This window comes from Squalius cephalus, assembly GCF_949319135.1.
Source record: "Squalius cephalus genome assembly, chromosome: 18".
NCBI classification, from domain to species: Eukaryota; Metazoa; Chordata; class Actinopteri; order Cypriniformes; family Leuciscidae; genus Squalius; species Squalius cephalus.
Window position 1 is genome coordinate 33,605,916 of NC_137139.1, and position 14,328 is coordinate 33,620,243.

The 14,328-nt window shown below is 41.7% G+C and overlaps 3 protein-coding genes across 5 annotated transcripts in view; all 3 read right to left on the minus strand.

The window, feature by feature from the left end:
- Positions 1–949, minus strand: part of LOC307145999 (E3 ubiquitin-protein ligase TRIM39-like) — a 56,334-nt gene extending 55,385 nt beyond the window's left edge. The window contains exon 1 of the mRNA XM_079849720.1: positions 886–949. The gene's annotated coding sequence lies outside the window, so the exon portion shown is untranslated. The remainder of the gene's footprint in view (positions 1–885) is intronic.
- The window catches only part of LOC307145998 (E3 ubiquitin-protein ligase TRIM39-like), a 25,172-nt gene extending 24,144 nt beyond the window's left edge, over positions 1–1,028 (minus strand). The window contains exon 1 of one of the 2 annotated variants that reach the window (XM_079849719.1): positions 61–1,028. Coding sequence is in view for 1 of the 2 variants with exons in the window: in XM_079849718.1 (XP_079705844.1) it covers positions 96–171 (76 nt within the window). In the remaining variant the exon portion in view is untranslated. The remainder of the gene's footprint in view (positions 1–60) is intronic. The other variant, XM_079849718.1, reaches the window with a different exon arrangement.
- Positions 994–12,880, minus strand: LOC307146007 (uncharacterized protein). Of its 2 annotated transcripts, none has more exons than XM_079849731.1 (6): positions 12,612–12,880; positions 11,590–12,005; positions 11,262–11,318; positions 11,031–11,141; positions 4,981–5,218; positions 994–3,429 (listed from the first exon to the last, which is right to left on the minus strand). In XM_079849731.1, exons 2-6 carry the CDS (start codon positions 12,001–12,003, stop codon positions 3,260–3,262), a joined length of 990 nt encoding a protein of 329 aa, XP_079705857.1. In that variant the 5' UTR covers positions 12,004–12,005; positions 12,612–12,880; the 3' UTR covers positions 994–3,259. The 2 variants fall into 2 exon arrangements, with proteins under 2 accessions (XP_079705857.1, XP_079705856.1); XM_079849730.1 differs by having other exon boundaries at positions 11,572–12,005.
- Between the last annotated feature and the right edge of the window lie 1,448 nt (positions 12,881–14,328).

Here is a 14,328-nt window from a genome sequence, read left to right on the forward strand (position 1 = left end):
CATATTGTTTCAAAGCAGCTTTACAGAAAGTGCATTTCAGAAATGTACATAGAGAAATACAGTTAGTTAATCATGTATTGATTTAGGGCATAAACATCGCCAGCGTCGAGTCGTCTCTTCACAGGCGCCGAGTCGTCTCTGCACGGGTGTTGGAGAATCTGTAGTTTCCATGAGAGGCTGGATACAAACTGGAGCTGACGATCTGTATTTATCTCGGGACTAGCGTCCCGAGATAACAACAGAAAAGCATATGGGAAATAATTAGCGTAGCTGCTGTTCGCAATATTAATGCATTCAATCTGATTCAACTGTAGTATAAAATGTAAGTATTATGTGAATGCCTGGCTGAAGAGATGCGTCTTTAATCTAGTTTTAAACTGGGACAGCGAGTCTGAGCCTCGAACAATATCAGGAAGGCCATTCCACAGTTTAGGAGCTAAATGTGAAAACGCTCTCCCTCCTTTAGTGGACTTAGATGTTAGCCTAAATTAGGCTATGGATGTTGCATGTTAAATACCTGTAGAAAAAATCTGAAGAAACTAAATACAGACACTAAACTAGGGAAAAAACACAGTACAGCAAATGTAATAGGATTTCACAACAACATTTTAATACAACCATGAGATTTATAAATAAAAAAAACACAGAAAATGAGCGGAACTGTACTTTTTCAAGCAAATATCTTGCTAAATAAACATCTGTAACCACAAAGAGTCATTTCTGTTTAATAGAGTTATGGTTTTCATTGAACTTTGTTTATTCTGTCTGCAGTTCTAATACTTCCTGATTCTGATATATGTTGCATGAACACATACTTTCATTTTATAAACGTTCTTGTTCTGCATCATGCTATTAAACTAGTGAACTTACATTTCCATCGCTTACCTGTGAGTGAATGTCAGATTTTATCGTTAATTTCAGGGTTTCGGAAAAGAAGTGTTGTTTGAAGAAGCTTCCAGTTCATCTGTTCAGTTTCACTTTCACGGAAGTCTTTACACACATGCAGTGATGTCATATACTGTAGCTCCGCCCATAATCATAAATATGAAACTGTTCCTAATCCATCCATGATTAGTGAGTAAACAGTGTAAGAAACTTTTAGAATGTGTGTAGTTTTGTTTAGTTCCTTAATTTTTGAAGAGAGCAAATATCAAGTTATAACAGTTTATACAATTGAAGTTTATTTAAAAAGACACACTAAACATATGATTCAGTGTAATTTGCCTTTATTTATTATTGCCTTTATCGCTATAGTGTGCAGTGCTTTTTGTTTGCTCTGGACGGTGTGTGAGGCTCAGTGTGGCTATGAAGAGATGAAGGGTGTTTTCTGGTCCATATACTGCCAATAGGTGGCGCTAATGCACTGTTTAGTAGTTTAAAGTGTTGGTATAATGCCCTTTTCACAAGATGTAAAATAAGTATCTGATGTCCCCAGAGTGTGTATGTGAAGTTTTAGCTCAAAATACCCCACAGATATTTTTATATAGCATGTTAAAGTTGTCACTTTTTGAGAGTGAGCAAAAACACACCATTTTGTGTCTGTCCCTTTAAATGCAAATGAGCTGCTGCTCCCGGCACAGGGGGCGGAGCTTCAACAGCTTGTGTCATTTTACCTCACAAAGACATGCACTGAAAATTTCAAAAACTTTTAGCCTTTTATGTTCAAACCGGATTCAGACAAAGATGGAGAGACTCAAGTAGAAGTGACAACATGTAGACAACATTTCTGAATGGTTAGTTGGTGAATTTATGTAGCTTATGTGGAGTTATCTTCTAGTCATTGATTAGCCTATTCTGTCTTGTGGTGCGTTCCAGGCAACCTGTAACCCATGTTTTTCCAACATTATACCCGTGAAAGTGCACTGGAACGGCAGTCAAACCCGTGACTTCCCACCCGTGAACTCGTACTAGATCGATGTACTCCCAGTTACGAGCTCTGATGTCACATAGCCCGCGAAACCATACAAAACAACAATGGCAGCCTACATCTAGCTACCACAATTCCTTGCGCTCAGGTAGTTTGGCGTGACTGGCCTGGAACGCTACAAAGTCGTGAGTCGTGGTTTGAGGTCGTGATTTACGTGCTCAAAAACCTGCCTGGAACGCAGCATTGATAATCTATAAATCGTGTTCAGGGGGCAGGGTTTATGTAAATTCTAGGGTTTGTGATGTCACTAACCTGGGAGGAAGATTGTGTAGTCCCTACCAGCAGTTTGCTAGCCTGACTACGTCAGACTTCGTACTTCCGCTCAATTTCAGTTCGCTTCTGTACTCAGTCTGAGATAGCGACCTATCTCCCCGTTTTCCTCCGGCCTCAAAACAGCCGGCCAATCAATGAACAGAGGGCGGGCTGAGAGCCATGACGTAGACGCTGATTGTACCGTGGATGCGTAGACTAACTTCACACTTTTGAGTGTTGTAACTTTGCAGATGTTTTTTATGCTCAAATAGCAACATTACACACTAACTAAAATTAGAAAAGTAAAATCATAATCAACCACCCCTTTAAAATCCACTGTAAACGAGGAAGTAGCAGCAGCTCACCCTCATTTTTGAAAGGAGTTCACACAGTGCTCACAGATTCAAACCAGCAGGAGTTTGAGAATATGTCTAAAATTTAATCGTATTGATAGTTGAAAGTTTCATCACAGAAATCTGTCAGCTGAAGAAAGAGAAGGCGTCACTGGAGGTAAAGATGATGGAGACAAACCAGAAACTGAAGGGATCGAGAGGTTTGTACATGATAAATATTCACTTCATCCATAAATACCTGAATTACCTGAAACTCTGTTTGTTTGTCTTTCCCTCGTTTTTCTTTTCTTTCTGCTGACTAATTATCTAATAAAGTTATTTAATTGATTCGATTCTCACAATTCAAATATCTTGATAAGACTGCAGATTCTGACTGCAGTGTTTATATGTAAAATAAACATGTGATTTAGTGTCAATATTACCAGAACAACGAGAAGCTTCCAGCATTCCTGTCAGACATTAGTGACTGAGAACGGCTCCATGGTCTCTACTGCTATTTTGACACATCTAAAAATGTTACATCCAGTCTGCTTACAGTTTATTATTCTTTAAAATAGTCTCCTTCAGAGGAACAGTTGTTATATAAATCGAAAGTCGCTGTGATTCTGTGTTCCTCAGGAGCTGGAAGAGGTTTGAGTGTGTGTGACTGATGGACAGGATTCAGTGGAGCATCAGAGATCAACTCTCTGAACACACACAGATCCAGAGACACACAGGACTCACTTTACTATGTTGCCCTGATGCTCAGGAGAGTGCGTGTGTGTGTGTGTGTGACAGTCATGGATCCACCGATAAAAACTGCACAGTCTCTGGATTCAGACTGTAACGCTGGAGAACAGTAGATGTAGCAGACGCCACTGAAGATGATGATGATGAAGATGAGGAGTAAAAACACAGCTGAGGAAGAAAAGAGCGATGATGATGATTTTAATACTTCAGGTATGTTTCTTCCTTTTATTACTTTTTCATAATATTTTACATTTGTAGTTTCAAAACCTGTAACAAGAAAGATGGTCAAAGACAAAACTTTTAAAAAGTCTAAAAAGTGTGATTTTTATTGTAGCTTCAAAAGTTCTCACTCCCCTTTTAAAGGGATGGTTCGGAGTAAAATCAACCTAGGGTCCTTTGCACCATGACCTCAAGCCAAACACCCAAATGATGCTGATGCTGCAGGAGAGAGAATAGCGAAGAGCTACAATGATGCACTCGCTCTGCAGGTCAACCTGTTTTAATTCTTGGAGACTTTCATTTATGTGACTTTTCTGAATATCTACCTACTCTTAAGCAATATGTGGACTGTCCCACTCGTTTAAACTGGACTATTGATTGATTATATTATGTTGTATATCAAATTTTGATAGATAGATTCAGAAGATATTGTCTGAAACTAAAACTAAATTTCCCCATATAACAAGCTCTCAATAACCAGTCATTTGACCTCGACTTTGGCGTCTTTACTAGATCCACTCCAGTTCACATATAAGATAGACAGAGAGACAGATGATGCTGACCCTGCTTAATACAGTTACTAAACATCTTATGCATCCTAAAGGATATGCCAAGGTTTTATTCATAGATTTGAGCTCAGCTTTTAATTCAATGAAGACACACATTCTCCTGAAAATGCTGATTGATCTCAATATTAATACAGGGTTATTGGTCCACAACGCTGTGTTCTCTCCTTTTGCGTTCTGCGTTCTCTCTTTTAACAAATGACTGTTTGATCAATGAGAAACACTTTAGATTGTTTAAATATGCCGATGACACGGCCTTAGAGAACACAAACCCCTCAGCTGATGCTGCCTTTCTGACTCACATTAAGGCCCTTGAAACATGATGTTGCTCTAGCCAGATAGAAATTAACTGGAATTTCAGCTTCTCTGGAAATACAGAGTATGTAGATGTAGTTTTGTGTTGGTGAGCCATAGACAAATTTCCACTCCGGTGGGTTTATACAAGGATAGTTACATAATGTGCTTTACATGTCACTAAAGTTCACATAATGCTTCTTTAAAGCTGTAGTCCGTAACTTTTGGGGCTTTAGCGGTTAATAAACAGACCTGCATGCGCCTTAAGGAAGAACATTGTAGCTGGAGCTACTTCTCTCTGTTTATGATGAGTTACACAGGTACTGGGCTCCTCTGCAGCAGTACGATCCGAACCAGTCTAAAATAGTCCCAATATAAACACTTATTATAGGTGTACCGTAGTGATTCAGTTTGGAAATTGGTTTCATGATGTACTTGCTCATTTTATAAATTTGATAAATATTGAACACAAAAAAAGGTTATGGTCTGCAGCTTTAACTGCTTATGACATGAGTTGAAGATAAAACTTTAAGTGATTTTATAATAATGTGGTGATCACCTGAACATCATAGATGCTTACAATTAATTTAACACTTTAAAAAAAAGTTTGACAAAAACCCTGTATTTAATATTCACATACCAGTTTGAGAGAGGTCAGTGTTTATCCTGTTCAGCTCATAGATTTCCTGCTCCAGGTCAGTGTTTCTCCTCTTCAGCTCAGTGTTTCTCCTCTTCTGCTCAGTGATTTCCTGCTCCAGGTCAGTGTTTCTCCTCTTCTGCTCATTGATTTCCTGATGCAGCGCTTTACTGAGATCTTCAGCCTGTTTCTCTGCTGCTTTCTGCTGATCCTCCATCTTCAGCAGCTCAAAATGACATATCTAAATGGAGTGGATAGGATCAGTGAAGAGCTCAGTATAAACCAAGCTTGACACTGCTATTCTCTTGTCTTGTCATGGTGAGCATGTGATTCCCTTTCAGTCGGTCACTCCTGACATCATGACCGACGAATAGGAACCTCGCTAGAGAGGCCAATCTACTTTGAGTGTAACTAAAACAAGCCAATGCACATCTCAATGCGATAATTGCTATCAGTTGCGCTGCATCGCGGCACGAGCATATAATGAGCAGCAGGTGCATCGCATCTTAAGGTTTTTGCTGAGGAGCTGAGCCGGTGAACTGAACCAGCGGGGCACAGCAGATGTGGCAATGGGACGTGACGTGAAGCGCGAGGTCCGTTGCGGTATGAAGTTTGTGCACCACCCTCGTGCAGGTCCTTCAGTGCCTTGGCCTGATGGACCTGCGACAACGCCATGGTGTGTATGGCAGAGGCGGCCTTGCTGGTTAAATCCAACGAGTGCTTACAGGCTTCCCCACCAGGTGGAGTTAGGGTACAGTTGCATAGCAATGGCCCATTCCACAGGGAAAATCGACGTGTAACACTTCAAGGGCACCATAAAGGGTGGTGAGGGGGGAGGAATTACCAAGAGGGTTTCGGTCATTAAAAGGTCTCGTCCACGATGTAGTGAGCTCCTCAGGCACCTCCGGAAAGAAAGGTACCTCAGTGTCCCACACCAAAAAACCAATCGTCCAGCCTCAAGGGACAATCGTTCAGGCTCGGGACACTGTGGTGGGTTCCACTTGAGCCCGACCCTCTGAGCAGCCTGGGATAGCATAGCCATCATCTTTGGATCTGACTCAGGCAATGCTACGGTTCCTGAAGTAGGCAACATAACCGAATAGTCACCTCCAAAGAAGTCTGGCTCACCCTCTGATGCAGCGATTGACATCTGGTCGTCGGGGGACCTCTGAGGAGGATTAGATCGAGGCAGAGAGACGGGGACACCACCTCTTTGGAGGTACTGGAGTCTCGACCGCAACTCCGCGATGGTCATCTTCCTGCAATGGGTGCATGACTCATCCACGAACGCTATTTGAGCGTGTTTGAAGCCCAGACACGTGACACAGCGGTCGTGACCATCCCTCGGCGTCAGGTAATGACCGCATCCAGAAACACACTCGTTTAATGTCCTCTTTATAAAGATGCAAGCCCAAACCTGTGTAAGCTCTTTTAGAGACGCAGGGGAACAGCCGCAGCGATTCAGACAGGGAATAGTGCAGTTTGTCGTGTGCTTCACTCTTTGAAGGCGCCCTTACACACAGCGCACCCGACCAGCTGTGAAAACAGCCTTTTTGCTCAGTGAACTAGCAAACAAACAAAGAGGAAATCGGACCCCGTGCAGCACTGTAAAGAGCAGAGATAAACTGCTCGGCTCCGAAACGATAAGCTTAAATGCGATGCACCTGCTGCTCATTATATGCTCGTGCCGCGATGCAGCGCAGCTGATAGCAATTATCGATTGCCAATGTGCTTTGGCTCGTTTTAGTTACACTCAAAGTAGATTGGCCTCTCTAGTGAGATTCCTATTCGTCGGTCACTAACGTGACATCGGGAGTGATCGACTGAAAGGGACCACACGCTCACCATGACAAGACAAGAGAATAGCAGTGTCAAGCTTGGTTCATACTGGCCATGAGATGACGCTCTGATTGGTTTATTTCACGTTATGCCCAAACCACACCTATGAGTAATGAAGCTACTTCAGACCAAACCATTTTAGATTTGCGTTGGGCGCAAGAGTTATTTATCCCGCCGGTGTAATAGCAACAGCGCCCAAGATCCGCCCACAACGTTACTTGCGTTTCGCGCTTGATACTTGCGTTTCATATCGTTAAAATAGGGCCCGTAGTGTGGTTTTGATGAAGTGTACTAAAATAAACATCGGCTGAATCCGAAATCGCCCCCTAAACCCTCAATCACTATTCCCTAGATTAGTCCACTAATACATTTCACTTGGAGTAAATGAAAACTAGTGAGTGAATTCGGACAGCCGTGTAACGTACATCAGTTGTACACATTATTGCAGTGTATAATGTGGGATTGAATTGGTGTACTCGATAACGTTTGGTTTCAGATACAACTACAAATGGCTGTCCCTTCAAATAATGCCCTTCTTAATAGTGCCCTATTTGAGGGTATATGGGGCGATTTCGGATTTAGTCATCGTAATGTGTATCTTACTACTTCTCACCGCTGCGTCCTGATGGTTTAGAGGACAATTACTCTGAGTCGCACCCTGTCATTTCAAAGAATATTACAACGGCGAGCACATCAAGTATGAATGCCTCGTCTGTTTGGGGAGAAGTGTGCGGAGTCAGCGGAGGCTCGTGCTGCAGAGCCAGGCCAAAGTATAAACAAGGCTTCTGAGTTCTCTCATCAAAACCACTAATAATAACAGGAAAGATCAACAGACCCACGGAGAGGCGATGTAGTCGGAGATGTGAGAGGAAGCGGAAGCGGGGTAAGCAAGCCAGCATTCATGCTAGGCTTCGACGATGCCCGCACAAACTTGCCATGCCGAGCATCTTCCTCGCAAATGCCTGCTCCCTTGTTAACAAACTGGACGACGTAAGGTTGCGGATTACCAATAACCGCTTGGATTGCTGCATCATGGTGATAACTGAGACCTGGCTGCATGATAACATCCCTGACCTAGCCATGGAGCTAGCTGGCCGCTCCCTCTACATTGTAGACCGCACAGCCGACTCTGGTAAGTCAAGAGGAGGAGGCGTATGTGCATACATCCACAACAGTTGGTGCACAGACACTATTGTCATTGAGAGACATTGCTGCCTGATGCTGAAATGCAGGCCTTTTTATCTGCCTAGGGAATTTTCATCTGTTTTTATCACTGCTGTCTATGTGCACCCCAGAGCCAATGCTAAAACAGCCACGGGTAAGCTATATAATGCCATATGCAACCAGCAAAACAGACACCCGGAGAGCATATTTATAGTGGCAGGGGATTTTAACCACACTAACCTGAAGACAGTTCTGCCCAAATTTGACAAGAATGTGCACATTAAAACAAGGAATAACAAGACACTGGACCAGGTGTATACAAATGTTCCTGGAGCTTATAAAACCCAGTCTTCACCTCATCTTGGACAGTCTGACCATCTATCCCTGCTCCTGACACCAGCCTACAAGCCCATCAGCAGCAGGATCAAACCTCAGGTAAAGACAGTGCAGATCTGGACTGCAGAAGCCTCCTCAGCCCTGCAGGACTGCTTTGATGACACCAGGTGGGAGCTCTTTGAACATACAGACATTGAGCACCATACATCCACAGTCCTCTCCTACATCAACTTCTGCACGGACATTGTAACAACAAAAATACAAATTAAAGTGCTCCCCAACCAAAAGCCCTGTTGTTGTTCAACAACAGGGTGAGGGAGCTGCTCAGAGCTCAGGACACAGCGCTGAGATCAGGGGACAGGGAGGAGTACAGAAGGGCGAAGGCCAACCTACTTAGAGGCATCACATGTGCAAAACGGAAATACAAACAACGCATTGAGGACAACTTCAATGACAACAACCCCCATGCAATGTGGCAGGGTGTAAAGAACATTACTGGCTACAAACAAAGCAACAGTAATCCCACCTCAACTAACTCCTCTCTCCCAGACCAGCTAAACACCTTCTTCGCCCACTTTGAAGACTCCAGCTACAACAGGGGACCGGATTCACATACACGCACCACCTCCTCAGGGAGCGACCAGCCACTCACTCTTCTGACCTACCAGGTAAAGAGAGCACTACACAACATCAACTGCAATAAAGCAACGGGCCTGATGGAGTTGCAGGACGAGTGCTGAAGGAATACGCTGACCAGCTCGCTCCAGTATTCACACGCATTTTTAACCTGTCATTACAGCAAACCATAGTCCCCACCTGTCTGAAAACCACCACTATAATCCCTGTTCCCAAAACCTCAGCTATCACAAGCCTGAATGATTACCGGCCAGTGGCTCTCAAGCCAGTGGCTCTCACACACTTGGAAACCCTCAACAGCTATGTTAGGATGCTATTTATTGACTACAGCTCTGCATTCAACTCCATCAACCCAGACAAATTGATTAACAAACTACAAACACTGGGTCTGGGAGATCTTCTCTGCCAGTGGATTAAAGACTTCCTCACAAATAGACCCCAGTGTGTCAGGATCAGCCATCATACCTCCTCTAGCATTATTCTCAACACCGCCGTCCCCCAGGGCTGCGTCCTTAGTCCAGCCCTCTATTCACTCTTCACCCACGACTGCACTTCCTCAGACAACTCCAACACTCTCATCAAATTTGCCGATAACACAACCATAGTGGGACTCATATCAGACAACAACGAAATAGCCTACAGGAAAGAGGTCCAGAACCTGTCAGCTTAATGCACGGACAACGACCTCAACATTAAGAAGACAAAAGAAATAATAATTGAATACAGAAGGAACAAAATAAACCACAACGGCTGTATATGAACGGGAAGGGGGTGGAGAGGGTGGCAACCTTTAAGTTCCTGGGAGTGCACATTGCAGAGGATCTAACCTGGAGCCAGAATACCTCCCATACCATTAAAAAAGCCCAGCAGAAGATGTTCTTCCTGAGGACCCTGAAGCGCAATGGGCTCCCTCAGGAACTTCTGACGCACTTTTATCGCTGCACAATTGAGAGCACCCTGACATACTGCTGCACCGTGTGGCACTCCAGCTGCACAGCAGCAGAAAGAAAGTACCTGCAGCGGGTTGTCAAGATGGCTGAGAGAATAATTGGCTCCCCCCTACCGAACCTGAGTGAAATATACTCTAGCCGTCTTCTCACACGGGCCACAAACATCAGGCAGGATACCTCACACCCCGGACACTCCCTGTTCACCACCCTCCCCTCAGGCAGACTGAGAACCCCCAGCACATGCACAAATAGACTCCGGAACATCTTCTTCCCCAGAGCTGTGAACATATTACAAAAAGTCATACACACATCCATGCATACAAACATAGATACACACATCTCTCACCCCCCTGCAATCGGACTCTGTGCAATAACTGCTGTGTTCACTGTTTTAGCTGTTTTATCTATTTATTGAGAATGTGTATGTGTATGCGTGTGTATGTGTGTATGTGTATGTATATGTATGTAGGTATGTATGCATTTATGTATGTATGTGCGTATGTACAGTATGTATGTGCATGCGCGCATATGTAAGTATGTATGTATGTAAATGGATGTGTATGTGAATAGGTTAATATTTTTATATATTTCTATCTTTTTACTCTATGCTGCCATCTGGAGAGGACTGCTCCAACAGAATTTCGTATCGCATTGTATCACATACAATGACAATAAAGATCTATCTATCTATCTATGTATCTAATAAAGAGACTGAAGTGACAGAACACTGACACTGTTTTAATGTTGAATGACCAACAGTAAAATTAAGTGATGTTTTTTTTAATTAAAATTTTCAGTTATGTGATTTATGCAATTCATTCATTGAGGAGACTAGAACACTAGATTTTTTCCGTTTTGCATTTTCAACATATTAGGTATATGAATACGACTGAATAGGTGCATATTTAAAAAAATACATATATTATTTGCAAACAGTAACAAAAAACATATTGTTTTTATCTTTTTGTTTTCCCCTAATTTAAATATTTTATTTATTTATTTTAACCTCCAACGAACTGCTGAGACCATCACATTGTTCAAGAAGCAGCTGAAGACACACTTAACTGCAAGTACCAAACCACTCACTCCTAAACCAATGCACTTACACACTCTCGCACACACACTTACACTGGTGTATATCAATGTTGCTACCAACAGGACACCCAGACCAATAATCATCCAGTTTGAATTGTGGACGGTCTGAGACGAAGTAAGGAAACAATCATTGGAGGCGAGAGTCTGCAAAAAGAGGAAGATTGAGTTCAAGCAACACTTCTCGAAGAAAGATCGCAAAGCTTGTGATAAGTTGTGGCCCAAAATGCAAGAAGCCAAATGATTAAAATATTTTTTTCCACTCACTTTTCTCTGCTCTGAGCGCGTGATCTCTTGAATCTTCTTCATTCTGTCCTGGATCATCTACATACAGAGAAAAACACAGACACATTTATTACTGAATTTAGCGTTAAATCTTCTGACAAAAGAAAATCTTATTTGAATAATAAATGTTAGACCCCATGAATTATTTTTTTTGTCTCCTGGCCTTTAGTCCATGTCTGTCAGCTTTAAAAGTAACTTATATTGCATTCTCAAAAATTGACAAAATTAACTTTTAGCTGGTTTAGGATGCATTTCACAGTGTGTTTAAAGTGTTTTGTCTGTATCTCTTTACCTTCTTCTCTCGACTCACCTCCTCTATAGGAATAGTGTTGATCAGTGTGTGTTTCTTTAGACGTGGGATACTGAGATGAGGCTCCAGATGAGAGTCACAGTAAGAGCTTTGACACGTCAGGCAGGTCTTCACTGCTTTCTGCTTTCTTTCACAACAGAAGTCACATAACACCTCAGTTTCTTTTAGATTGAGCTTCTCCTTAAAGTGATGCACAACCTCTCTGAGTGTTGTATTAATCTTGAGCTCAGGTCTTCTGCTGAATATTTCTTTACAGAGTGGACAGAAGCAGATCTGTGAGTTCGGCCAGCTCTTGATCAGGCAGGTTCTGCAGAAGTTGTGTCCACATGGAGTGGTGACTGGATCAGTGAACACTTCCAGACAGATGGAGCACTGGAGCTCCTCATTTAGTGATGGACCACTGGAGGATGCCATGGCTGAAAAGATAAGTAATTTCAATAAATCGTCTACATGCTGAAGAGAGCAATTTTGATAATTATATGTACTGAGTAAATTAGGCTATGGATGTTGCATGTTAAATACTATTATAACTAACAACAATAAATTATGTACCACTGTCTATATCAAAATCAAATACTGTCAAACACGTACCAACACTAACCCTAACCACACTGAGCCTATAAGGTTTTGTTTTGGTTGGGTACTGTATTGAGTAATAGAAAAAACCTGATGAAACTAAATACAGAAACTAGGAGCCACAGTACAGCAAATGTAACAGGTTTTTACAACAACATTTTAATACCATCATAAGATCTTTTATAAAATAAAATAAATAAAAACACAGAAAATGAGTGGAACTGTAATTTTTCAAACAAATAACTTACTAAATAAACATCTGTAACCACCAAGAGTAATTTCTGTTTAATAGAGTTACGGTTTTCATTGAACTTTATTTATTCTGTCTGCAGTTCAAATACTTCCTGATTCTGATATGTGTTGCATGAACACAGACTTTCATTTTATAAACGTTCTTGTACTGCATCATGCTATTAAACTAGTGAACTTACATTTCCATCGCTTACCTGTGAGTGAATGTCAGATTTGATCGTTAATTTCAGGGTTTCGGAAAAGAAATGTTGTTTGAAGAAGCTTCCAGTTCATCTGTTCAGTTTCACTTTCACGGAAGTCTTTACACACATGCAGTGATGTCATATACTGTAGCTCCGCCCATAATCATAAATATGAAACTGTTCCTAATCCATCCATGATGAGTGAGTAAACAGTGTAAGAAACTTTTAGAATGTGTGTAGTTTTGTTTAGTTCCTTAATTTTTGAAGAGAGCAGAGGCAAATATCAAGTTATCACAGTTTATACAATTGAAGTTTGTTTGAAAAGGCACACACTAAACATATGATTCAGTGCAATTTACCTGGATTCCCTGGATCGGTAAAACAATAAAACATATAAAGGCTTTCGGGTAGCTAAAAATAAATTTTGATTATTATTTAATTAATTATATAAAAAAAATGTTTTTAAAATTAACCCCATAGAGATAAAATGCTGACCATTGTCTGGCCACTGTACGAGAGCACACACACGTCACGATCCTGAAGCGCGAATCTCAGCCGTTATTTTGGCGGTCCGTCTGAGGGAAATCTGATTTTACCCGCCGGCAAAACCACTAAAGAAAGAGCTCACAGGAGGATGAAACATATATCTATAAACATATTTCAAATATGCTAACAGTCGCTATAGAGTGCAGTGCTTGTTTGCTCTGGATGGTGTGTGAGGCTCAGTGTGGATATGAAGAGAGGAAGGGTGTTTTCTGGTCCATATACTGCCAATAGGTGGCGCTAATGCACGATTAAAGGCCCTTTCACACTGGATGCGTAACGAAAAAGCGAATAGTTCGTGTGCGAATATTTCGCGTCAAAACCCATCATCACATGAGCAGCGTAAACACGGTCTCTATCTCTATCTTTGACTATTAGCTTTCTATCTCAAATGTAGTTTAGCCTGCTAGCCTACACAGCACAGGACTATACAACGACTAAAACTATCACACAACATACTCACAGTCGTGATAACCGAGTTGGTTGGCAATGCTACGCCACACAATCATTGTCCTTGTAGTATGCGTTTGGCTGAAGCCTTTTCTGTCGCCTCAAAAGAAAAGAAAAAATCGACATCGAAACGGAAAAAATAAAAGTCGTTTTTTCGCCGCAGCACATTCGCGTTCGGTGTGAAAGCACTCATACACAAACAGCTGATCAAAAAATAATACCATCACGCGAATTATTCGTGCGTCAAAATCGCGTCCAGTGTGAAAGGGCCTTTAGTAGTTTAATATCCACTGTAAACGATACGAAGCAGCAGCAGCAGCAGCTCACCCTCACTTTTGAAAGGAGTTCACACAGTGCTCACAGATTCAGAAGAAACCAGTTGAAGTTTGAGAATAGCATGTTTAAAATGTAAACCTGTTAAATGTAGATAATATATGTCTGTCCATGATGGATATTGATAGTTTCATCACAGAAATCTGTCAGCTGAAGAAAGAGAAGGCGTCACTGGAGGTAAAGATGATGGAGAGAAACCAGAAACTGAAGGGATCGAGAGGTTTGTACATGATAAAGATTCACTTCATCCTTAAATACCTGAATTACCTGAAACTCTGTGTCTGTTTGTTTGTCTTTCTCCGTTTTTTTCTTTCTTTCTGCTGACTAATGAACTAATCAAATTGATTCATTGATTCAATTCTCACAATTCAAACATCTTGATATGACTGCAGATTCTGACTGC